Source organism: Rhipicephalus microplus, chromosome 8, assembly GCF_043290135.1.
Source record: "Rhipicephalus microplus isolate Deutch F79 chromosome 8, USDA_Rmic, whole genome shotgun sequence".
In the NCBI taxonomy this organism is placed as follows: Eukaryota; Metazoa; Arthropoda; class Arachnida; order Ixodida; family Ixodidae; genus Rhipicephalus; species Rhipicephalus microplus.
Genome location: NC_134707.1, coordinates 64,683,332 through 64,708,394, shown reverse-complemented (window position 1 = coordinate 64,708,394; position 25,063 = coordinate 64,683,332). Strand labels below are relative to the sequence as shown.

Genomic DNA, 25,063 nt, shown 5'->3' with positions numbered 1-25,063 from the left:
GGATCGAAAATATTCTTATTGTCTGAAGCTTAGTATAATAAAAAAAAACTTGCAAAAGGAGTTTCCAAACCGCAATATACGCACAAAACATTTCTTTTTACCAAAACAAATCGCATGCATTTTTGTGGGCCACACGCAAATGGACCAATAAGGGACAGCGCAGCTGGCCTATTGGGAAGTGCTAAAGCCCGCTCCACCGTAGTCGTAAACAAAGATAGGCCCGAACACTGAAACGTTTCTTGCCTTCTTTTTATGCCTTTATCATCTTTGTTAGCCACGTACCTTCCGAGCTCGTAGTCCCTATCTATGATCACATCGCAACGACTGTGGTTTCGTTCGCAGCGCTTGTGGCAAATGGTAGTTCCGTTTTCATCCCACATGCGCTGGCTGCACAAGTGCCTTCAAGACCAAGTCTCTTGATATTTGCTAGGCTTGTGCAAATATTTGAACAAATAATGCAGTATTTGAACTATTCGAAATGAATGAATGGGTGCATATTAAACGGCATGCAACGTTCTCTAAATGTGGTTTCACAGCAGTGAAGCCAGGCAAGCACCTATTCAAACATTAGTCCACATGTAAAAGTGGTGCTAAGCAGTCAAAACACATAATCAGAAGAAATCTGCACTGCAGGGAAGCCCCACTTCAAGGTTTTAATGAAGAATTACTGTCACATTTATTCTGTCTCTTTGTTTATTATATTTTCAGTTTAAAAGCTAGTTACACCGACTTATATGCTTCAAGCATAGAAAATTTTAAAACTTTGCAAATTTTACTGGCTATCACTTGGACAGTATCGAAAGTCAAATCCTTCTACAATTCAAAATTGTTTCCACTTCCTTTGATTAAACAAAAATGGCCTTTGCGCAGGCCTTGTTTCAACTGTAAAAAATATTGTGCACGTTAGTTTGGTCATGACAAATATGCCCTTTTTCCTTCATAATATGTGATATACATATTATTCGAATTCGATTCGAAATTATTCCATCAAAATCACTATTAGCTTCGAATTTGCTTTGAACAAAATTTACTATTCGCACAAGTCTACTATCTGCTATTGCTTCTGTTGCGGTTTTGTCTGCAGCGTGTCGACAGGAGTGCCGCATTGACTGGGTGAGCGCTTGACGCGCGTACGCCTTTGGAGTTCTGTCAAGTTACGTCGTAGCCATACATGATCGTGTCAAGAGTTACCGCTGTATTGTTGGGCCGCGCACGTCCTTCGGGAGCTTTCAGCACGTTGCTCTCGGCCATTTCTCAACAGTCTGGTACTGAACATCCAAATTTTGGCCCATTGGCCACGGTGGCATTCGGCTGCAGAATTATGCGAATTTGAATTGCCAAGATTCTGGTGTACGTTTACATCAATGCTTCCTGAAGCGACAGTGCCGATAATTTCGCAAAAAGCCTGGATCAAACTAAGTTCACCTTTTGCTAATGTGGCCAGATCATGGTCAGAAATTTTGATTTACGGGAGATTTTCCGGCCAACCATACAAACTTAAGATATGGTTGAAATCCAGGAGCCCCCTGAAAAATCAGAGACCTTACAGGTAAGTTATAAAGGTCTATTTTAAACACTAGGATTATTGCAAGAGTATTCTTCACTTATTTTGTTATAACCGATATTTATTATATGTGGGTTCATTATATTGAGGTTTGACTTATTAGCAATGATCAATCATTGCAATGGGCCCCCTGAAAATGGACGAAGTATCTGAAGAAAGTGAAAATCGAATACGGGACGCTGTGCAGAGGACGATACATACCGCTTTAGGGTGTACAAATAGTGGGGAAAAAAGTGCTCACGAATTTTGAGGGCGAATCGGTTATTCTGCCAAGGGTAAACACTGCAGGTATCAACCATATTTCCAAAAATATTACCATATTTTAAAGGAAAGGCAGCAGGTACATTAGGTTTTATCGCGCACTTTTTCCTAAATAAAATAGACACCATTCGCTATGCAGGAGTGATTGCGAATGGTGCATTAGAAACCCGTAAATGTACACATTTCTTCGCGCTCAAAAGAAGCAACAGTGCAATTACCTTGTTGCTGATGAACTCATCGAGTGAGAGGTTCGCGAAAATGGCCAGTGTGTGCATGACCACGCAGCTGTTGTCAAATGTGGTCATTGGCACCAGCGCCCGACACAACTTTGGTAGCTGTGGCTGTGAAGAAAGAAAAAAAAAAAGAAGAAAGCATGTAAGTGTGGGTGGCAATTGGTAAACTAATATGGTCTGTTCGCACGTGTCATCACCTGTATTTGCACTAGCAAATAATGATAAAGGCCGTATACGACGCAACTGTAAGATGCGCTGGAAGGTTTGGCCAGCATCAAGCACAGTCTAACATGTACCTACCAAACAATGTGCTAGAGTCCTTTGAAGTGGTTCATTACTAGGGTCACTTAGTTGTAAAAGTCTCAGATCATCGTAACTTTGTCATATAAAATACAACCTCATAAATGCATTTCCATTTCATACGGCTGTCTAGCTGCAACATCGGAGATATTGTTATGTTGCAAAACCGAGATGTTTTGGTGCATTCGCTAATGAATTTCGGTTTCCTGTATAGTAGGTTTCTTCCAGAGTTGTTATTAAGATCGGAAATCCGTAAACGAGGTTTTACTGTAGTTGAAGCAAATGGCAGTTAGTACTAGAGGATAATCTTGAGGCAAATTCAAACAGTCGTCGAATTTGAGTACCAGTAGGGAGCAAGTTACGATCAAGTAAAATATGCTACAACTTAGTATACGCCATTCTTGGCCAATATAGGTCCGTACAACTCATCGTAAGCCTTATGGCCGAACCACATGCAACATTTTCACCATGATTTCGTGGCATTCAGTCTCACGACGTTGTTTCATAAAACGACGCCCGAGAGGGCCGCCAACCACATGAGAAGCACCAAGGCACACGGCCATGCCAGTGCACACAATGCGATTCCAGAGAATGAACCCGACATTTCACAAAGCCATGTGCACTTTCCTTCAATGCATCAACAAGAAATAATCCAGACTATAACTTCGATGCCTCATTTGCAGTTTTGTAGTGTAAAAAACAAGTCAAAGTGCTGCCGAAATGTCTATTTATGCTTATTTTAGTTGCAGTGCCAGCCACTGAGATTAAGAAGCACAATTTCCTGAAGGGACACCAAAGGCAAATGACAATTTACATCCTAGTGAAAGCTCAATGCATGACATCTGAAATTGCAATATTATTAACAGCAGTCACTTAATTAGCAAGAAATTAAGCTACATGTATCGCACGATGTGTGCCAGGAGTGGGACATTTGCAAAATGATTACGATGAAGTGAAAGCATCCGACTATACTTAATCTCTTAATAACTAGTAATCAAATTGGCTGCAATAAAGTAAGAACATTCTGTGTATAAAGAGACACAATAAGATGCTGCTTGTCCATTTGTTTGATTTATAGAAAAAATAACTGCCTGGAATTACTATGGGAAATGGTGCGAGTGGTTCAAAAGTTATGTTTTCGGCTAGTTAGGTAGTGTCATCTAGCGAAGCCCTGTTGAGCCAAACAAGCAGAATTATGGCCTCCAAAATGGCATAAAATTGTTAAATGGACATTGTTGCTGTTGTGGCTCCTACTACTTTCGCTCTGCTGCTACTGGTGTCGGCAGCCGCGTAGTAAAGGCAGAAAACGTTGGGTAACAGCGACGTCTGAAAGTCCGCTTTCAAGCGGGAGATTGATGTGCGCCAACACGATGCGGACCATATAAACGCAATTTTATATCAAAATAAGCACTTTCTTGGCACGAAAGTTCCGCTATGAGGTTTCTAAATGGCTATTTTAGCAATCAACGTCGACTTAATACTTGCCTTTAGTGTCCCTTTATTATAAGGCCTCTAAGCTTGGAGTTGTCGCACATTTTTGAGGCGACGTATTTGGCCTATACACTTATTCCCGATAAGCCATCCGATGAACTTCAGTAAGTATCCCCGAAACAGTTTAAAGATATCACTAGCGCTTTGCTGTCGAAACTTCTGGGGGACAAGTGGGGTCAAATACACCCATCAGTTGAGAACTTGCGGACCACACAGTGCACTGCGATGACCTGAGGCAGGCAGCAGCCAGTTTGGCAGCAGCGATGCCACAATTACGCTACATGGAAGTCGCTGTCAGCCGTGTACTGATTGATTTTGCGTCCATCGAATTGCTTCCAGTGCAGTTGCTGCTGATGTTTGGGACGTCCGGGGTGGAAACTTTGGCCACCACCTTACTGCGTCCACACCAAACAATGCCAGGCAACAAAGCGCTCACAAAAACGCTGCATGCGGCTCGTCCCTAACAACAAAAAAATTAATAATTAAAAAGCTTGTGCAAGCAATACACACACTCAAACGAAAAGCATTGCTTCGTGGCCCAGCAGGTTTTCCATGAATAAGCGACTTAAAGTGCGCCCCCGGTAAACCTGAAGCCAAACTTTCAGGTGGATCACGTGTGGCGACCTATGTCTATTCATTCATTTTCAGTATGTAAATTCAAGATCGCTCATGTTTCAACTTCGTGTCAAAGCAAATTCAAACACTGCAGCATTCTTTTAAAAATTGGAACCTTTCGAACATTTGGCTCACTCTTACAGATTTTTCCTTCATGGTAACGTACACTCACTATGGAAATAGATACTTTTAATGAAGAATGAGACGTTGTAATGAGACAACGAAATGTGCCCACCATAATCTTCATGTACTGCTGCGCACTCGTGCTCCACGACAGATGGTTGAGCAGCTCCAAGCACGGCACAAACAGCTCGTCAGTCCCCATATCCCTGAAACATTTCGGAACGAAAAGGATTGGGCAATGATGCCAACTCTTCAGCATGCATTTTCATCGTACTTTTGCCTTTAAAGGAACACCGCCGAGCAACAATATATCGGGTTAGACTGATAAATTTCACTCAGAAAATTTTAGTAGGTCAATTTTACCATTTCAATATAGGCTCATTAATAGAAGAGAAAAGCAAGGTCAATGTTTCATTCTTGAACTTGGTATGGGAAATCTCCGCATGCGACGTTAAGGATTTCAAGATGTTATTCATATTTTGACCAAACTGGCTCTGCTAACTTTTCTCAAACAATGCAATAACCAGTCCCCTCAAAGGGAAATATACGTACTTCATATTTACCAATTAGGAACTACCAATCCAAATGGAACTGCACAAAAAGTGGACGAAAACAAGAAAAGAGGGAAAGTTTCTTGTTTCTGGCCATTTCTTGCGCAGTTACTTTCTCCTTTTCATCTGTTTTTTGTGCAGTTACAATAAGGATGAATACCGATTCACCCAACTTGCCATTCTTCTGAGGAACTACCGTATTTACACGATTACAAGTCTACCCGAATGTAGGTAGACCCCTCTAAAATTGCACAACAAGAAAAGGATGGGAGCACGGGCAGATGTGATGAAAGGAATTTACGATGTCACCGAAGTCAAAATCAAACTTTAGTGTCCCAAGGTGGCTTCACGCCAGTGCTTGAAAGCTGTGCAAAAAGCTAGCTTAGCAGAAATGTGTGGGGATCTTTTTCAGAAACACTTTATAACCTAAACTAGTTTTCTATTCACGGTTGAGCCCCCAACTTCGAATTTCCAATTTAGACAAAGCGGGTCGAACTACAATCGTGAAAATGTGGTACACTGCCACTAGAAGGTGCCATCAAAGACTGCGACGTCATGATAAATAATGCAGAAACTTCCAAGGTGGCACCGGGACCCGCATTTTCTTTTTGTGTGGTTTCTCTCAAACCAAGCGCCCTCTCACGGAGAACGTGAAGGTTCGTGCATTTTGAAACAGTAATTTACCTATACAAAAAATTTTGTGTTTTTATCTTTAGTGTCCCTTCAATAAAAATGACAAGGTTGAGCGACATAAAATAAAACAGCGTCACGCTGCTCAAGAGTGCGATTTCATCGCTGCACCCTGGTTCCAAACGCGGGCCAGCTGCACGGTCAGCAAAGCATTGCGCAGAACTGAAGCAATACGTGAAGCTGTGGTAATGCAAAGCAATCGACAAAGCAGTAGACCGATACATTCGCAGAAATATGTCTACAAGCACAACAAACTTGACAGTAAAAGCTTAATAGAATGTAGTGCAAGGCTTCAATGATGAATTTAATACAGCGATTGGCATTAACCAGCTGATGCATGTCTCAAGTTTTCTTTACTGTGCTAGTAAATTTGTCTCGGGTCACAGAAACCATGCTTGTCGTAAGGACTCGACTACACCCTGAATGTTACATTTCACGAAGGTCATTAGTCCGTGTTCACATGCAATAAGAGTTCCCCTTGAAACGATGTAACAGTAAATTGGAACAAAAGAAAAAAGATAAAGCAAGTTGATAATGAACTTACATGCGTTTGAATAGAAAATCGCCGAGATAGCCAAGTTTGGATTCTGTCAGCGTCACCTGATGTCTGTAGCAGAGGTCTCGCAGAAGCTGGATGACCTACAATATTTTCTTAGTCTTTCAGAGATATATCTTTGAATTGAAACAAAACCGAAACACTGCATTAAACAAAGCCACAAGTGCATTCAAAGTCTGCAAGCATGAAGACTAGGCAAATCCCTGTACTAACCATCATTCTCACGTTCGCTGAACGAGCGCAGCACCACTGTCCCTTCTAGATAATTTTAGGCAACGCTATGCTTTGCAGCACACAGTTTCTTAATAATACACTAAATGTAACTCTGGCCCTGGTGCCTACGAGAGCTACAGCGCACGGCATTTCCTCCAGCGTGGGAATGATGGGTAGTACACGAATTTGTCCAAGCGTAATGCTTTCAGCTCCATTAGGCGTTTAGCCAAGAACCGTTAAGTCGCGAGACAAAGGTCAGCAGAAGTTCAGCAGTTCATTTACCTTCATTAACCTTCTTAATCTCGCCAAATAAAATCAGCTAGCGGAGTCCACAACAGTATCTTGTTTTATCCAATAGCAACACCGAAGCACAACAGTAAACAAGGTCACAAGTGTGGCTGAAGCCGCAAGCATGAAGATTAGGAGGATCCGTGAGCTACTGATTGCTCTCATGATGGCCGAACAATCGCAGTATCAGAATTACCTAGAATTACCTCTAGTAAATATTGTAAAAAACTAGGCCCGGGGCAAACAGTAGACTAACCTGTAGTTGCATCGGAACGTTGTCTTCGATGGCGCGGTTCTGGAAAAACTCCGCAAGCGCGGAGTGGAGCTCGAACTCTTCGTGCAGCCACTCCAGCAGCTGTGGATCTTTGGCCAGATGCTGGAACAAGGTCAAAACTTTGCTGCAGAGCTGTAGGTTCGGCTGGACATCGAAGAGGATGGATACGCAGCATGTGACACATTCATGGGCCAGCCGGCTGCGTCCGGCAAAGAAGGTCAAGTCACGCGAGCCCAGCATGCCATTGAGGACCTGGAGAAAATTACGAACGGAAGTTTGAAATAGCTCGCAATGGTTCATCATAAAACAAACAAACAAGGTAGGCATAACGAACCCAAGAAAGCAGGCCAACACATGTGGTGAATGCTTGCTTGTGTGTGTGTGTAAGACAAAGTACATGCGTACACTGTCGGCCTTTATGAAAGGGAACATGGGAGCGCGTGACCTGCACTCTGCGTTGGCTGCCTACAGCCCCCTCAACCGATTGCTGAAGAAAGCATGTCAGCTTTTGGCGCCGCCATCTATTCTCAAACAAAATAACGAGTCTTAGCCGTTGAACAAGCACTGCTAGATAACAATCCGGCTCGGATCGAATAACAGACAATGCCACCAAAAGCAGGCACGCTTTCTTCAGCTGTCGATCGATGATGCTGAAGGCAGCTACCACAAAGAGCAGCAGGCCACGTGCTCGCATGTTTCCCTTTCATAAGGGACAACAGTGTACAGCGACAACTTTTACGAGAAGTAACACACCAGCGTGTGGCCTGTGTGCTTTGGTAGCCGCTTGAAATGTGTTCAAGCGGCAGTAACAGTAATCATAGCCTCTTTTCCGTCATCTAGAAGGGAGCAAAACAGCCAGTTATTGCTGATCCGGTTTCTTGGGTGATCGCTTTGAAGAGGACAGGGTTGCAATCTTGCCGCCAGTTCCATATCATCAATGACTGGTTCTTTTACTGATCACTACATGATGCGAGAACAAGCTGTAGTTGCTGTCGCTCCTGCTTGAACGTGTTACAAGCAGTTGCCAGAGCGTGCAGATCACGTGCTTACGTGTTCCCTTTCATTAAAACTGACACTACATGTGCATACAAGAGGTTGGGGAGAACGTGTTTTTCACTCTGGTCATGCTGGTGATCTTATATAGTTAGTACATGTCCGCCGTATCACCCGCACGTGTAGTGTCGGATCTAATTTGCTGTGCTACACTTTCTGCGCCACCTACAAACCTGCATCAGCAGCAACTCCTCCATGCAAAATACTACTTGTCCTTCCACGTGCTTTTGAAATTATCAGGACACCTGGTAACAGAAATACATTTCTCATAGAAGTCAAACATCATGATGAAGTGAGGAGGCCAGGTGTGCAGTACACCAAGCAACTATTAACAAGTTTTCTCACTGTGCTTTGCAGCACGCGCAAATTACCATATCAAGGTGCCCCCCACCCCCCTGAATAAATAAATACAGCAACCAGCGGTTTCAGCAGCAGCTGCAGCAGCACGAGCATTCGCCACAACAAACGTCTTCTTCGTCGTTTCTATAGCAGAGCCCGTATTTGTCACTAAAAAAATAAATAAAACAATCTGGCTGCGCCTCTGCATAGGGCAGAGCTGTTTTGAGCATCCGATGAGACACACGCAGTCGTTAAATGTATGCGAAACCTCCGATAAACACTTGTCAAAACAAGAGCGCTAATCGGTTCATAATTCGCGCAGAGGATGCGACCGCGCTTGTCCCGTGGTCTTCGTTGCCCTGTTGTCCTAGTCGTGTTGCTAAATCCTCAGCCCCAACTACCATTCCTGCACCCCGTGAGGAGGGTCCCTCTAAGTGACGGGCGAGGCGCGACAAAATAAATAAACGAGGCAACTTGCGTCCAGTTGTCGCTGAGCGTAAGACGACGACGACGGGGAGGTGGAATCTTCGTGCGCCGCCGGCTGCAGGGTGCACGACTGGACGAACGATCGGGCGACGTCGGCGACTTCCATGACAGCTGCACGCTAGAAAAGGATCCACCCAGGACTGCGACGAAGCGCGGTGTTGACACATATAGGTCCGGCGGAATAGGTCCGGCGTCAAAACCACGCTTGATCGGAACGTTCGCGGATTTAAATGCCGCGTGCGTTGCGCCTCGAGGCGCCGATTGGTCAACGAAACTAACAATGTGACGTATGTTAAAAGCTTCCGCACCACGGAGGAAGGAAAAGGTGTTCCGCACTGATTTTGAGTTCCAAGCTTTTGAAGCCATGCATACTCACAAGAACGTCTAAATTTTTTGTTTACAAGTTCAATAAAAACATGGGCTATTCATTTATTTATATGCTAAAATAAGACGTAAACGTAAAGTTTTGACTTTCATAGTTTTGATAAATGCACAAATTAGCACTAAAAACTTAACTAAAAACTAAACTTTGGTCACTTTTGTTTATTATTATTTTTAAAACATCAACGGTAATTTGAAAACATGTTATTACGCATGGCACAGGACAAAAGTTTGACATTCTAATTGTAACAGAAAGTAGCGCCGCAAAAGCAGTAACTGGTTTAAGCGCAGGGCTTATTTTTCAAAGGGCACGGCTGCTGCTGCGGTGCAGAGCCGTGTTGTAACGAAAGGTCAAGTTATCAAACATCGCTAATTGCAAAGATGATCGGCACATTGATTAGGACGGCAGTCGTCCGAACGGCTAGATCTACCAGGCCCATCGTCGTGCCTGTGACTCGCACGAGCGTGAGACATAGTGGCGGGTGAGGTTTCAGTTATGCTTCCTAAACCGATGCAATGTGTTTAGACCCTTCGGACTTGCTCAAACAATTAATGTCAGTAGGAGTTTGTATGTGCGCTCGTAGTATGCCTTCACATTGCAATTATTTGCGTGGTATTGAAGTTCTGTGAAGTGCAACAGTAGTTTCGTTTGTACGTGTGTGTAACCGCGTTATTTGCCAATGAAACTAAACCACACACTCTAGCTGCTGGGAGATGACTTAGACTCCAACCAAAAGTTTTGAAGAAACCCGACGTTTCGAAACCGACTTGGTTCCTTCCTCAGGGGTGACTCCGTGCGCCGAGTGCCCCTCGTCGTATATCGGCGAGACGAAAAACCTACCGGAACGACTGAAGCAACACGCAAACGATGTGTGGAAGTTCTACAAAGAGCGCGGCGCAGTAGCCGAACATGCTGGGACGTTGGATCACCAGATAAATTTCGAAGCGATGGCCATCCTTGAGAGCGAGCCGAACTGGAGGAGAAGGTTGTTACTCGAGTCGTGGCACATACAGAGGACAGCACATATCATCAACCGCTCCCTTGGAACCCTTCCCCCAGTGTATACACATGGACTGCGCTCCACGGCAAAATGAGAAAGAGAGAGAGGGATCATTAGCCACCCCGCGAGTGCTTTGAAGACGCCGCTACTACGTAGCCTCCGCAGTTACCCCTGAGAAAAGAACCAAGTCGGTTTAGAAATGTCGGGTTTCTTCAAAACTTTTCGTTGGAGTCTAAATCATCTCCCAGTTGCATACACAACCAGACAGACTTCTGTCAAATGTTTACATTCAACTCTAGCTGCTGTAACGATGTTTGCGCGAATAACTTCGCCACCATCCTTCGTAAAGATAACAAAGGTGCGTGAAAAATCTTAGAAAAAAAAAAAGTATCTCTTTGCATGGCAAGAACACATAGGTTTCACTTCAAGTGAGAATGGCATATGTCATCTGAGGTAGCTCTAGGGTTATGAGGCAAAGCCCAATCCCTGGTTATTGGTAGCATTTTCCTTCGCTTTTTTTGTTGTTGTTGTTGCTTTCTTACTTTGACAGCTACTTATGAGTTATAACGTACCTATTGTTGAATCGTTGATCCTGTTGATAAAGAGAAAACTAACCGGCGAAGCTGCAGTTCACAGGAGTGTCCATGCAATTAATAGCATACCACTTATCTTGATGTCGGGACTGCCAATCATTCAGAGCTGTTTTTGAGTTCCGACATTGCTGAGGCCCCGAGAAACAAAGAACGAAAATGTGTGCCAGCTTTCTTTTGTCGCATACTAATTTTCTGTATCTAGTGACACGAATTTCAGATATTGCACATATTTTCAATGACACCAGCGAGACTCGTATCAACGAGGATTCGCTGTGTAGAGTTTGTTGTTCTGCTATTACGGTTGTTACCGAAGTGCACTGTACTAAGAAATCAAAGCGCCATTCTGTCCGCTTTTTCAGCCACGGCAACTGGGTCTACCGCGATGTACCCGAGCCGGACCCGTACGACTACAAGTTGGCGGAGTTCATTATGACCGTAGCGTGGTGGTGGTTCTTCTACCACCTTATCACGGAGCCCGAACACATCACGGTGCGTGCTGTAGTCTGTTTCTGAGGGCCTGTACACGCGCTCCCCGCACAGCCGCAGAACACTTGCCGGACACTTGCCGCACCCGAAAGGAGGGCGGAATGGGCACCGCTCTTTCACCCTCCACTTGGGTGCGGCAAGTGTCCCGGCACCTGCGTTGCGGCTGTGCGGGGAGCGTGTGTGCAGGCTCTTAGAACCGCAATTCTGGGTTCGGCATTAAAGACATTTGAGTTTGTCACATTTTGCTCGAACCGGCTTGGCAGCTTTATACAGTCACTAGCTTCTGCATGTACACTGTCAATGTTTATGAATGGTAACACGGCGACGCGTCACCTGTGCACTCCGGCGATTGCTGGCAGCGCGTTCAAGCGGGAGCAAGCACAGTCTCCTTTCGCATCATCTTGCGGCGAGCAAAACAACCTTTTATTGCTGATCACCTTGAACAGGGAGAGGGTTGCACTTTTACTGCTGGTTCCATATCAGCAGCGAATGGTTGTTTTCCTCGCCGCGAGATGACACGAAGGGACACTGTGGTTGCTGTCACTCCAGCTTGAACACGCTGCCAACAGCCGCCAAAGCGCGCAGGCCATGCGTTCCCTTTCATAAAAATTGACACTGTACAGTCGCGAACTAGTAAAAGGGAATACTGAGCTTGTTAACAAAGTGTTGCAGTCGCTAAGCGCAGGTGTCAAACACACACACATACACAAAGAAAAACACGTGGTTGATCCCCCTATAGAGGAATTGGTATAACACAAAAGTGAAACACATCTTCACAGAAGTAGGTGAGCGTTTATTGTGCTTTGTTTGAGCAACAGCTACAAATTTCAAAGTCACTATAGGAACAGCAAGCAGCTCGAAACATGCAGCACACACCTCAAGCAAAAAGCACGCACAAAATTAGCATGCACAGGATGAGTGCAAATTAACAACTGTCACAGTTCTTCCTGCATCATGTGTAAGCAGTGCTGACTTTCGTAAAAATGGTCGCTTGGTTCGTCCTCTCCCGAATTACGAGTCTGATAAACGCGCGTGCAGGAGAGACCACGCTCGGTGGGGACAGAGGTTCATGGAGGCGGCGACCTTGAAAGCACCTCGAACGCAAGACCGTCGCACCATCTTGCCTCTGATAACGAAAACGCGCTAAAGTTTCGAAGCTCTGAGGACTGCCTAACAGTGTATGGTGTACATAAATAGCTTGCCGTTAGCACTCCAGAGAACATACGCTTTGTGGCATAGCGGTTAGCACCGCGCGCTGAGAATCGAGAAGTTGCTGGTTCCATTCCATTTGACAGATGTCTGCCTTCAATTTTTGTTTTTTTGCAATTCCTTAGTATATATCTTTCAACATCACTTCCATGGCGGAAGTACTTCAGTAGAGCCATGGTGAACCCCGGCATAAAACACTTTCGTGCTGAAACTTGAAGGACGCTTGAGTTTTGCCTTCAAGAGCAGAACTTGATAGCCTAATAGGATTCACGTGTAGTACTGTCTTAATTGCTAGCCTGACTTTGGTTTTAGGTGCATGCCTCGACAGTGCCGCAAGGAAATGAACGTCTCTGTGCGTAATAAGATTGGCACTTTCGAACTGTCCTAGAATTCCTACGGCAGGTACACTTGCATAGTGCTTACTACATGTCCACGTTCATATTAAAACCCAAAAGCCTACTACATATCTGCTCATATTTTTGGCGTCCTTGCTGCTGATTATGATTAAGTATGTGTGAGCACTGTGTGACGGGTGGGCTTTTAAAACACCTACTAATTGCACAATTCGCATGTTGCAACACCTGGCACAATACAACACATCTGCCTTGCAATTTGCAAGGTCTGTTGGAAAAGCATTCGACCTTATTTTATTTTGCGACGACCTAATGAATTTGAAACAAGCGCGCTTGCATAAGCCGACCTTGAACCTTCGTGTGCATGCGTGAATTTTTTCCCACCTGCCAATAGCATCAGTCGCTGGGAAGCAGCGTTTGAGTGAAATAGAGTGCAGTGCTCTAGTCAGTTTTTCGTTGCAAGGGAAATGACGGAGCGACTGGAGCAGCGCTACTGCATCATATTTTGCCAGAAACTAGGCGACAGCCAACTGGAAATCATTCAGGTGATCAAGACGGCTCTCGGTGACAATTCTATGAGCCGCACGCAAATTAAGGAGTGGTACAACCGGTTTAAAGACGGCTACACATCGGTGGAGAGCGAGCTGCGCTCTGGTCGGCCACCAACATGCCGAAATGAACAGGTTGTTGCCGAAGTGAACCCTCGTGGGACCCTCATGTGACTGTCTGGCAAATTGCGGGAAAGGTGGGCATCAGCACTTTTTCTGCACATTCCAATATGACCGAAGATTTGGCCTTGAAGAGATTTGCGGTGAAGTTGTTGTTGAAACTGCCCACAGTGGAGCGAAAGCAACTTTGTGTCGAAATCTCACAGGACATGCTGAATTTCACAAGCAGTGACCCTAACTTCATAAACACCATTATCACTGGTGACCAGTCTTGGGTGTACGCGTACGACCCGGACCCCAAATCCCAGTTGTCACAGTGGAAGCATTCCACGTCACCAAGACCAAATGCCCTCCAAGTGCGCAGCAACGTCAAAGTGATGCTGAGTGCTTTCTTTGACTCCTGCAGCGTCGTAAACCAGAGGACGCACCACAGGGTCAAACAATCATACTATAGGGGGCCTCGCTCGCTGGATTCTGTGCCGACCTGTTGTGCCCTCACCATCTCCGACGACAGCGCAGCTTTGGCCTACTGGGCTGGTCCTATGCTATCTCCTGCGCCGATCTCCGATGACAGCGTAGCTCTGGCTGACTGGACTCGCTCTACGCCATCTCCTGTCGCCGACACGAGCTCTCGCCAGTGGTGCCCTGTCCTTGGACTCCTGCTACCATCTCCATCTTTCTTATCTTCTCCTCACTTCCGTCGATCGTTGTCCCTGCACCTCGCTCTCTCCTTCCTCTCTATCTCTTTACCTTTTAATCCTATCCTTTTAATCCCTCCTTTACCTCCACCCCTCGTGAGCTACTGGTGAGGTGTCCTCCCCCTGAGAGACAGTTATGGGGCTAACTTTTCTCTTCTTTTCATTTAAAATCACTCCCCCCCCCCCGTACTACAGGGATGTCTTCTGTCGCCTACTTGATGCTGTGCGGCACAAGAGACCTGACTTGTGGTCAACAGAAAATTGGTGCATCCATCACGACATGCTCCTGCACATTCCTCACACTTGGTTCATACTTTTCTGGAGAAAAGTCAGACTCCTGTAGTTCAACAGGCTTCTTACTCTCTTGATATGGCCCGCTGTGACTTCTGGCTGTTTCCCAAGCTCAAGAGGACATTGAAAAGAAAGAGATTTTAGACAAGGGGGATATTATTGCTCCAAGGACAGCTGAGCTAAACTCCATTCCAAAATGCTTCTAAGAATGTCAGCACCGCGGGGAGAAGTGTGTGCAGTCCCAAGAGGACTACCTTGAGGGGGATTAGGTTTACAACACTCCAATTATGCTAGTTTTTTTTTTTTTCTTTCACCAAAGGTCGGACACTTTTCTAACAAACCTCATACACGCGGTAAGGAGATTCCCGCCATTACATGATCTTTCATATCGCGTTTTTTTTTTTTGAAAGCATCTTTATTTAATGGTGTGGCTTATTAAACACAGAGTCTGCTTGGCACACAGCAGGACTGTGTTTCATTCTCACTTGAGCAAATTTTTATAACTTATCTTATTTGTATCTTCCACGATTTTTCGATCAGTGACAACATAATTTTTCACTCACCACCTACAGCGGCAGTGACATGACACTATATTTTCAAGCAGTAAATTATCTGTTACACAAGTTTTTCACATCCAGATATCATCAGTATTCATTGCTTTAATATGAATTTGGTTTAGCCTTGCCCATTACTCACGATTGCACATGTCAAAAATTGAAACGGAACACTGAGCTAAGCAGTACACTTAGTTTTCACCACTTACATTTCATGCCATATACATTCGACTCTCGTTAATTCAGACTGGAAGGGACCTCTGAAATTTGTTTGAATTATCAGGAGTTCTCAGATATATGACTATGTGTGAGGTCACAACACATAATATGATTAGGCATTGATTTTATCATATTAAAAATTTGCTTAAGCATTTTACACCCTAACTTCACGCAATGAACAGAAAGCGGAGGTTTATCGGCCGTTTATTGATGATCAGACCTTTTAAAGAAATCGTGAATTGCCAACTGCTACTTTGCTATATGTCCCTTCGGCACAAAGCTCTCTATACAAGTTAGGAAGCATCACGGTTCACCATGGGTGTGCTTACTTTCAAACATTATACTTGCAAAGCCTTCTTTTTAAGGCCTAAGGCGCTTATTTTTCATTTTTAGACCTTTAGGGTTATATAAGCAGGCAAATTTTTAAATAGTAGTGGGAAAGCGGCAGATATTTTCTGGTATGGAACCGCAAAACGTATGTAATACTGAATGATAGTTTGAATTAAGAGGCTTTCAAATACATTGAAAGAATAGAGGGGCAACCAAACTATTGAATTTTGTCTGAATTAGCCGAAAGTATGAATTATCGGGAGTCTACTGTAGGTATGATTTTGATCCTGAACATTTGCATCGGGGTGATCTTTACGTTTAGTGGCCAGATCGTAGTCACATTACCCAAGATTCGTATTCTCAGTCGCCTGACATTAAAGGGGTCGTGAAACAAAAATGAAGCTTCCCGGATGCTATCATTCATGCTTCAGCAAGAATTAGACATGCCAATTCCAGAATATTTCAGCCCGATATCCAGTCAGTAATTAATTATGCTCATTAAAAATTATAGTTTTCTCGGACTCTTAAGCAACCATGCGGCGCTGTTGGCTGCCATAGGCGATAATGTGTGACGCCAGTGATACGTCGCAGTAAGATATGTTATGAATATAGTGTTAGCTTTTTTTTGCTCCGAAATTGTAGATTTATTATAACCTAGGAAAGAGAAAAATAACACAGGAGTTTCAGCGCTTCAGGCTGTGTATAGTGTGGAATTACAGCAAGTGATCTGCTTGGTTCCGCTTTCAAGTGCATTCGGGCTGCGTCACATGTTGCCTCGGCGCAGCATCCCTCTGCTTTTTTTTTTTTCAGTTTGCATTAGATTGTGTTTTATGGTGTGTTTTGGGTGGTTTAGTCTTCGCGATGCCTATCGTGTGCGTTGTCCTACAAGGTGGCACAGCTTATCAAAGTGGAAAAAATGTTCGTGATGGCTTAACGGCGCCACAATCGAGGTGGTATAATGCTCCAAACCTCGGTCAACTATGACTCAGCGAAAATCGCTGCTTCAACATGTTTTCTCAATGTCTGAAACTTTTTATTGGCTGACTTTAAGTGACATCAGTTGTACAGTTCAGGAAAACATGAGCAGGGAATCTAAATTGTGTTTTTATAGCTAATAAATGAACCCTGACGATGAAACGAGTCAAGGTATAATATTGAATGGATGGCCAGGATTTTGAATACACAGTAGTTGAAAATTTTTGAAAAAAGTTGTTACCTCTCTAAGCAGTTATGCATGCCAGCTGTTTTTCTCAAATATCTTGATGTCACATTTCAGTACGTGAGTATCTTCATGCCAACAATGTCTTTTGAGAAAAATACCCTCTGCAGCTTAGCTGGGCAGCTTCCTATAGAACACATGCACGCAGGTATATTTTACTCAGATGCCTGTTTTTTTGTGTTCATTGTGTTCATCATCATCCTCAGCCTGACTACGTCCACTGCAGGACAAAGGCTTCTCCCATGTTCCACCAGTTAACACGGTCCTGTGCTTGCTGCTGCCAATTTATACCCGCAAACTTCTTAATCTCATCTGCCCACCTAACCTTCTGTCTCCTTCTAACTCTCTTGCCTTCTCTTGGAATCCAGTTAGTTACCCTTAACGACCAGCGGTTATCCTGTCTACGCGCTACATGCCCGGCCCATGTCCATTTCTTCTTCTTTATTTCAACTATGATATCCTTAACCCCTATTTGTCCCCTGTTCATTGTGTTGTGTTTATCCAAATAAAATTATTGTGTATTATTTCTCAGCATGGGCCATGCCTGACCGTACTTAAACCATCTCAAATGTTTTTCCGAGTGGGTCATTGAATTCTGGAATTTACGCGAGCTCCAGACATAATGCTGAAACATACAAATGGCGCATGTTTAAGCGACGATGTTTTTTTTCCGCAGCCGATGAGACCGTTTCCCACCGACAACTGTGCGCACTGCTACTATTTTATTGTGAACGCTTCGTTTTGTTTGGCACAGGTTCACGAGCTCGTAAGTTTAGCTGCTTTGATTGCTGCATACTTAACTGACACAACTTCATCACTGTATGGAGATAAAAATAACGATGAAATCGGGCACCACCAACTAAGCTTGTTGTCTATATTGTCAACTAAGCTTGTTGTCAATAAGAGCATCGTTAGATTTAGATTGATTTGAGGCAGCAGTGCGGTTATAAATGTAAAAGGCCCTACATTTTCCAGTTGTAAAGCAACATTTTCACACATTGAGACGGGTGTGTGTGTTGTGCTCTTATGATGATCATGTACAAGAATAATGTGTGCTCTTTTTGTGTTCATGCACGACAGTTTTTGTATCCCGTCACTGCTTGCTGAACTGCAATTGGCTGGGAAGCTCAGTCAAGCTCACAACAGCTTTTCTTCCCATGCCCTCTACTTCTCGAAGTGGCAAATAATGACCGATTGATTGTTAGTTGGCATTAGCCATTTGATTTCGTTCAGTGCTTGCAGGAAGTCCAGTAAATACAATAGCCCTGGTACAACAGTCACCGTTCTCGACTGTTCACAAATTGTAGAGTTTCGTACGTCGACATGCTTTTTTGCACATAGTAGTTGTGTTCAGGCTTTCTCCGTATGTTCGCCAGTTGTGCCGAGTGCCAGCTCACCGCGACGTTATCCTTCCAGGGTCACTTCCTTCGGCCACCGGCGAGTTCCTTCACCGACGCGGAGCTTGGCATCCCTCCGGACGACGAAGACTAGACTGCTGCATCCGCTTTAGATGTTTTCTGCCAGCATTTACTGGCGCATAACGGAATTAAAGGTTATTGTTTCACAGTGTAGTGGCCCCGAATTTCTTGCATATCTGTGTGCAGAAGTGCTGATGTCACACCGGCCGCTCCGCCGTTATCGAGGGGCGTTTCGTCGCACAGGACCGTCCATTCGGACAGTACAGTCTATCGTCTGCCATGTACAGAGCGGTCTTTTTGTAGAAGTAGTAGTGCCACACTCCAGCTAGAAAAAAAAAATGGTGAGTTGTCAAACGAAAATTTGAAAGAAGGAAAACGCAACTTGCCCATCACTCCAAAAGCTATCACCATATCTCTTCTCAAGATGAGGCCCCAATCTACACCATCTTTTTATAGGTTTTGATATTGCTTCTCATATCCCGTCTCTGCTTGCTGTGCCGTAATTGGCTGGGAAGCTTAGCCAAGCTCACAACAGCTTTTCTTCCCACGCCCATCTTTTTTTTGGCATCCCGGAGGGATGCCAAAACCCAGATGGACAAATTTTTGAGCAGTAAAGTTGGAAAAGGCTTGTGCGGATGAGACAACTGATGGTTAATCAAGCTAAGTTGATGGGGTAGTGAGATGAAAAAAATAAATGGAGTTAGTCGGCCCTACGCAGCTGCTGTAACTTGGCTCATAAGTCATCCTATGAGCCTAACCTGTGTACCCGGTCAGTGAAGCTCATCGTATCACCCAAGGAGAGTGTAATTGGGCTCACGGTGAAAATCCTTTGCCCTGCTGCAGATTAGGCTTGCAATAATTTTCTTATTAGGCTGGTGTCTATATTTAAGCTGCTTGTTTAAATTCCACACTACATGTTTAGGGCCACATTGGAAAATTTTATAATTTTCTAGTGCTGCTTTTAGTGACACCATGCGCTTCTTCATTTAATTTTATTCATACATACTGTGATTTGTGAAAGGTTTTGGCAACATGGTACATATGTAGGTGCATAAAAACAGAAAAATAACAAGGGGAAACAATATATTTGTTCGCAAAAGTGGTTTGAAAAACAAAACAAAAAGGCAAGTGACGTTATAACAACAATAAATCAACCAGACAACGAGATAGGATGAGTAAAATACACGAAAAATATCAAAGCCAGACAAGAAAAATGCTTCCTATCAAAGGTGTGATTTAAAGTGCCATAGTAGTTCTGTGTGACAGTTATCAGACAATTTTGTTTCAATTCACTATGGTTCTAGTTTGAAACAGTTGACACATGCCTTGAATAGAGTAACAGCTATTATCATACAATCACTCGTCACACAGTCACAGTTATTGCCTATTATCACACAGTCAGGCGCAGTTCATCTATACTTTGAATAAGGCGCCTTACACAATAATCCACACTTACAAAACTCTTGTACAAGGTGCAGTCTGTGAAAGCAACTACTCAAAACAAAATGCTAACTATTAAAGCTGCAAGTTCCTAATTTTAAGTAGCAACCATGATATGCAGCAAGATTTATGGCAGTAGGCGATTGCATGAAGAATGTGTGACAATGTTCGACTGCCGAGAGTACGGCGTTGTTACCAAATCTTTGAAGTGTGAACAGCGTGACGTCAGTGGCTTTGGTTTGCCAAGAGTGCCGCAGTCGCTCGGCTGACCCGTCTTCGTTGATATCCTGGTAAAAAAAATGATAAACAAAAATTGTTGCACCACTTGGCAATTGCATGAAAATTGAAAAGTTTGCATCATCCCCATCCGAAATAATTTAGCTGACACAAACTCTAGGTATTTAGGCTTCTGCGAATATCCGAATGCTTCGAATGTTCAAACGATTGGTAGAGTATTTGAATTTAAATCATTGAAAATTTCGAAGTATTCGCAATGAATGAATGGGTAAAATTTTTCCGCATCTAATCGCATGTAAAGGTGGATTCGCTGCATGTAGGGTTGCTAAGCCGTGTAATCACCTATTTTATTTAAAAGAAATTCCCTCTGCCCCCCTTCAAATTTAAAGGGGTCTTGCTGCCGATCAAAAGTCGAGGCTACCGAAAACACGCGAGCCTAATACTATAGGGCAGCATGCGGCGTGAGGTTGACAATAAACTCTCAAAGTCAGGTAAAGATTGCTCTCGTCTCTCAAAAAACATTTGTCACAGCCATTGGCTGATTTGAGTATGGCTGATTTGAGTATGGTGCGATCGCCCACGTGCATGTGGGCGATCGCACTGAAACGCCGTGCACTAGAAGAAGAAAAACAGAAAAAGTGCTCATGGTTATGAAACGCACATGATGTATTTTCTTTTTTCATGCCATCCCCCCCTGCTTGGCTTCCAGTGCTTTCGTCGCAACGAGAAGAGAGAATGCAATTGCAGCGTGCGACAAATCTTCGCAACTCTGCTCGTACTGCACGAATTCTGAAAATTTTGCGGCGGTGAATTTGTGAGGAGCTTACTTAGTGAACCCATTCCATAGCTACATGAAAAAGTGTTGCAGGGCCCCTTTCAATGAACATATTGCCCTCAAATCAGTTAATCATTTCATTAGGCTTCAAAGCTTGTTTGGACAGCTTATATGCTCCGAGTATAATTAATTTTATATGTCACATATTTTACAGGCTGTCAGTCGCAATTTACCGAAACTCAAATCCTGTTACTACTCAAAGTTGTTTGCACTTCTTTTGAACGAAAGGAAAAAGGGCGTTTGCATACAGCCCTGATTTCATTTTAACAAAGAGTATATATATATATATATTGAAGTTTGAATTCAAGTTATTCGACCAAAATCACTATTCGTTTTGAACCTAAAATTCACTATTCACACAAGCTTACTGGTATTGCTCAATTATATTCTGAACTATTTTTACAGCGACACTTCTGGAAAGCTTTGAAAAAAAAAATCACAGAATATCTACGGAATTGATGATGATGAGAGGGGCGAAGCGTCCGTCAATCCGTCTGTGGGCCCGTCAATCCGTACGGAAGCACAAACAGATTGACGGATGCTTTGCCCCACTCATCACCATTCATTCCGTGGATATGCTGTGATTTTTTTATCATTTATTCATCATACACAAGTACCGCCATCCAGCGGCCAATCCAAAAACTAAACGAGAGTATGTACCACATTTCTGCTGTCAGCGCTTTGTTAACACTGAAAGCGTGATAACGAGGCCATGCTACGTCTTTTGTAACATGTGGACATGTGCCACAGGTTACGCATTACAACGAGGGTCGCACAAGCCACGCCATAAGGAGCTTCGCCCCTAGAAAAAAAGGGTAGCTTGCCCAAAGTTGTGCAAGGTGTAAACAACAAATGGCGGACGATTCTGAAGTTTAATACAGTTGCTCATAGGTTGTTTCCAGGCTGTATCGCTAGGTCATGCTAGGCTGCTTCTTCATTGCTTTTCAGTTCACAGAAGTTTGAGTCAAATCAGAGAGGTGTGACATAGATTTCAAGACTCCAGACACAAAAACTAAGGGATCCTTAATCTTCGTTTTTACGAGTTGAATGCAATAGTTATGTTTTCTGCTCAGTGCGTACTCTGAGCACTAGGTGCATGAAATATTTTCGAACTTGCTATGCAAAAGCACATTAACCCGTGTCTCTTTTGTAGTAGGTGGCCCGCTATAAACCGTGAATTGACGTTAACTGCATGTTCCGATGCCCGATAGCAATGTACGCTTGTATCATGAATTACTACTGCGATAATGCATGTGGCATTGTGAAGCATGTATACAGGACACGTGTCTTTGTAAAGCATGCAAGTTGCTTTCACTTGCAGGTTCGATCCTCACCGAGACCCAGAATGTTTATTACTATTGATTTTATTTCCACCTTTCTCGGTTTTTTGGTCACGTACAAAATGATGATTTTGCAGTCACAACCAACGGCACCGACACCAGAATATCTGTGAAACGAGCTCTTTAACACTACCGCATTAAAACCTTCGTTTGAAACCGAGCGCTTGTACATGCCATACATCTACGGGCAGGTCGCTTTTCATGTAGGGCTTCCACCTTCTCGGGTTCCTTTGTAGACCTTGCCCAATTTTTGTGGCACGTACCACTTTACGATGACAGCTTTTCGTGCACACCAAAGTTTTTAAAGCAGGCTGAAACAACTTGACATTAAAGAGGAGAGGGCAGCACTTTATCAGAGAATTACTGTTGTTGAGGACACTAGCTAACTCCACTGGTGTAAATGGTGCGAGCTTTGTGGGTGCTCTAACGTGGCAACACTTCATCTCGAGGATCATGTTGCAAACCGCAGCTGAAGCCTCTCAATTGTACAAACTACTATGTGCTATTATCAAAGTGGGCCTATACGTCGCAACCTTTAATTATCCTACCTTCATGAGTGACCCAGTTTGGTCTGCTCGAACAACTGCACATTGGAGAGTTTCACTTAATTATCTAGCCTAATTAAGTTGTGACATTGGGACAGCCATCAAGCACGCTTGCCGCATAGTTCAGTTAGCTAATAGGAAAGGACATTGTACAAAAAAAAAGGTAATCATTGCAGGACAGTCCCTACAAAATTTATTGTAGCACTCCCACTATGTAAAGAAAAAAGTCCAGCCCTTCCTTATATTGACTATGGGACAGAATCACACGGGTTTTTCTTGTAACTCTCTATCAAAACTGGCCCAGGAGTAATTAGTTCTGAGGTATACGGACTGGTCTATGGGCCAAGTCGGGAGAGTAGCTTCAATGTGTTCATGCGGCATAACAACAATGGTTGTACTACATCCGGAAACCACTATACTGTAACTGCGAGGCATGCCATGGAGGAAGGCTTTGGAAATTTAGACCGCCTGGCACGCTTAACATGCACTCGCGTCACACGGTAAGCGGTCTTCTAGCAGTTTAGCCTCGTTATCGTTACACAACCACGGCGGGCTGATGTGGAATAGTCGATCCCTTCCACTCCAGATTTAGATGTGCATAAGCAAGCATTAGGAGATAAATAAAGGAGTAAATAATAAAGCAGCTTAATTAGCCGAGCGGAATCGACTCGCCATGGACCACACGTGAAGAACTAGCGACAGAACCAAGTAGACGAGGTTGACTGCGACCGGTGTCTTGAACATGGTGGCGACTTCCTTGAACTGGCCAACTTGGAAGGCATAAGTGTTGAATATCGTGAGGCACATGACCAACAGGCTCAACACGATGCAGAAGTCTTGGATGCTGCGAGAAAAATTGACAACGAGTGGACACATGTTTAGGCTCCTCAATTCACAATATATGTATGTGGCATTTCAGATGACCCATGCACTTTTTTAAAAATTCTTGCAGATTGTGTTTCCAAATAGGTTAGACCACTTCACGAAAAGTAAACCGCAAAGAGCAGTGTACGAGTGTAATGATTAAGGTAATGATTAGGCGAATAAGTAATACACATAAATTAACTACCTTACTCTGTGGCACATATTGCAGCTGATGATAGCCGTAAAATATTCAATGCTTATGTCAGTGAAATGAAACTTAGGAAAGCCATGGAGTTCGTGATGCATGTCATCACAAACTTGCCATCAGAATGCCCCGTTGATCGTTCTAGTTACTTTTGCAACTAACCCTGCATTGAAGTACAAAAGCGAGTGGATCACATCTACACATTTATTCACGGATTTTCGTGCATAATATCTTGCACTTGGTGTTTCCTGAATATTTGTTGAAATGGACGTGCCTAGTGCACCTGCTGGCTGAAATATGTCCAGTGAATAATTACATCAGATAATTTAAGCAGAATGTATGTTATTCAGCTGCTACTTAGCGTGCGTCTACCTGTAAACGCCCGGTATATTGTACAGTCGACATCCTCAATAAACTTTTTTTTTTTCATAAAAATTTCAAGTTTCAAAGTATTTTAATGAACTAAAAAGAATTTAGGGGTTCGTTTAGCCTTCGTTAGCTGCAACTTGGAGTAGAACTAACGGACAACCAAGCCAAGGAATTTCAGGGGATATTTGTAGTAATTATGACGTCAATGTGAAGAATTTAATACGAACGATAGTACAACTTTTCGCCGGCGGGGATCCGAGCCTGCGACCTTCGAACAACGCCTCTGATTCGCTTCCGATCGAGCTACGGCGGTGGTCGTTTTGGAGTTCACTTTACAGGGTATATTTGCGCATTTAAACCGAAGAGTGTTAGTGAGGGAGTGCATGATTGTCTCCCCAAGTTTTAAAGCTTCTGCGTTACCCATGAAGCACACTGCACACAATTAACCGCCAACGCTCACATGAAAAACAGTAGCAGGGTGACCGGCGAGCCTCCGTAGAGTTCGGTTATTACGTTCAGCGTCACGTCAATGGCCAAGAGCGCGAACTGAAGCAGTATTACCAATCCAATGCGGTCGCTCCGCATGTTTACTGAAGAGCGTGCCGAAGCGCGTTTATTTACAAGCGGTTGCCATCACAACCGCGCGAGTAACTGGACCGCAGTTAATGTTATAAAACATTAGTAAAAATTAGCTTATTAGTAGTTGCAACAGTATACCGGCAAAATAATTCCGTAGAAGCACTATTTAAAACTACGTTGCATTTAGTTGTT

At 43.7% G+C, this 25,063-nt stretch overlaps 3 protein-coding genes and 1 pseudogene across 3 annotated transcripts in view; 2 read left to right on the top strand and 2 right to left on the bottom strand.

The window, feature by feature from the left end:
• The window catches only part of LOC119164535 (protein CIP2A homolog L), a 49,484-nt gene extending 40,208 nt beyond the window's left edge, over window positions 1-9,276 (bottom strand). Inside the window, exons 1-5 of the mRNA XM_037416750.2 lie at window positions 9,030-9,276; window positions 7,142-7,411; window positions 6,373-6,467; window positions 4,700-4,793; window positions 2,044-2,166 (exon numbers count right to left, since the gene is read on the bottom strand). Of these exons, the coding sequence (XP_037272647.2) occupies window positions 2,044-2,166; window positions 4,700-4,793; window positions 6,373-6,467; window positions 7,142-7,411; window positions 9,030-9,143 (696 nt within the window). The 5' untranslated portion in view covers window positions 9,144-9,276. The remainder of the gene's footprint in view (window positions 1-2,043; window positions 2,167-4,699; window positions 4,794-6,372; window positions 6,468-7,141; window positions 7,412-9,029) is intronic.
• A 436-nt stretch (window positions 9,277-9,712) lies between these two features.
• On the top strand, window positions 9,713-18,610 carry LOC142769105 (NADH dehydrogenase [ubiquinone] 1 beta subcomplex subunit 2, mitochondrial-like). Its single transcript, XM_075872046.1, has 3 exons — window positions 9,713-9,900; window positions 11,372-11,501; window positions 18,456-18,610. Exons 1-3 carry the CDS (start codon window positions 9,800-9,802, stop codon window positions 18,528-18,530), a joined length of 306 nt encoding a protein of 101 aa, XP_075728161.1. The 5' UTR covers window positions 9,713-9,799; the 3' UTR covers window positions 18,531-18,610.
• LOC142769104 (protein GVQW3-like) lies at window positions 11,959-17,505 on the top strand (annotated as a pseudogene).
• On the bottom strand, window positions 17,520-24,921 carry LOC119165455 (transmembrane protein 138). The gene is made up of 4 exons (XM_075872045.1): window positions 24,753-24,921; window positions 23,527-23,698; window positions 20,094-20,184; window positions 17,520-18,782 (listed from the first exon to the last, which is right to left on the bottom strand). Exons 1-4 carry the CDS (start codon window positions 24,875-24,877, stop codon window positions 18,655-18,657), a joined length of 516 nt encoding a protein of 171 aa, XP_075728160.1. The 5' UTR covers window positions 24,878-24,921; the 3' UTR covers window positions 17,520-18,654.
• Between the last annotated feature and the right edge of the window lie 142 nt (window positions 24,922-25,063).

Bases quoted from the DNA above. Each gene is read 5' to 3' on its own strand.
- LOC119165455 (XM_075872045.1), bottom strand. From the start codon at position 24,877: ATGCGGAGCGACCGCATTGGATTGGTAATACTGCTTCAGTTCGCGCTC. The intron at 20,185-23,526 runs GCGAGTCGATTC...TTTTTTTACCAG, and splicing joins TTCTTCACGTGTGGTCCATG to GATATCAACGAAGACGGGTC. The intron at 18,783-20,093 runs GTAACAACGCCG...TTTTTTTTCTAG, and splicing joins GTTCACACTTCAAAGATTTG to CTGGAGTGTGGCACTACTAC.
- LOC142769105 (XM_075872046.1), top strand. From the start codon at position 9,800: ATGATCGGCACATTGATTAGGACGGCAGTCGTCCGAACGGCTAGATCT. The intron at 9,901-11,371 runs GTGAGGTTTCAG...CCGCTTTTTCAG, and splicing joins AGCGTGAGACATAGTGGCGG to CCACGGCAACTGGGTCTACC. The intron at 11,502-18,455 runs GTGCGTGCTGTA...TTATCCTTCCAG, and splicing joins CGGAGCCCGAACACATCACG to GGTCACTTCCTTCGGCCACC.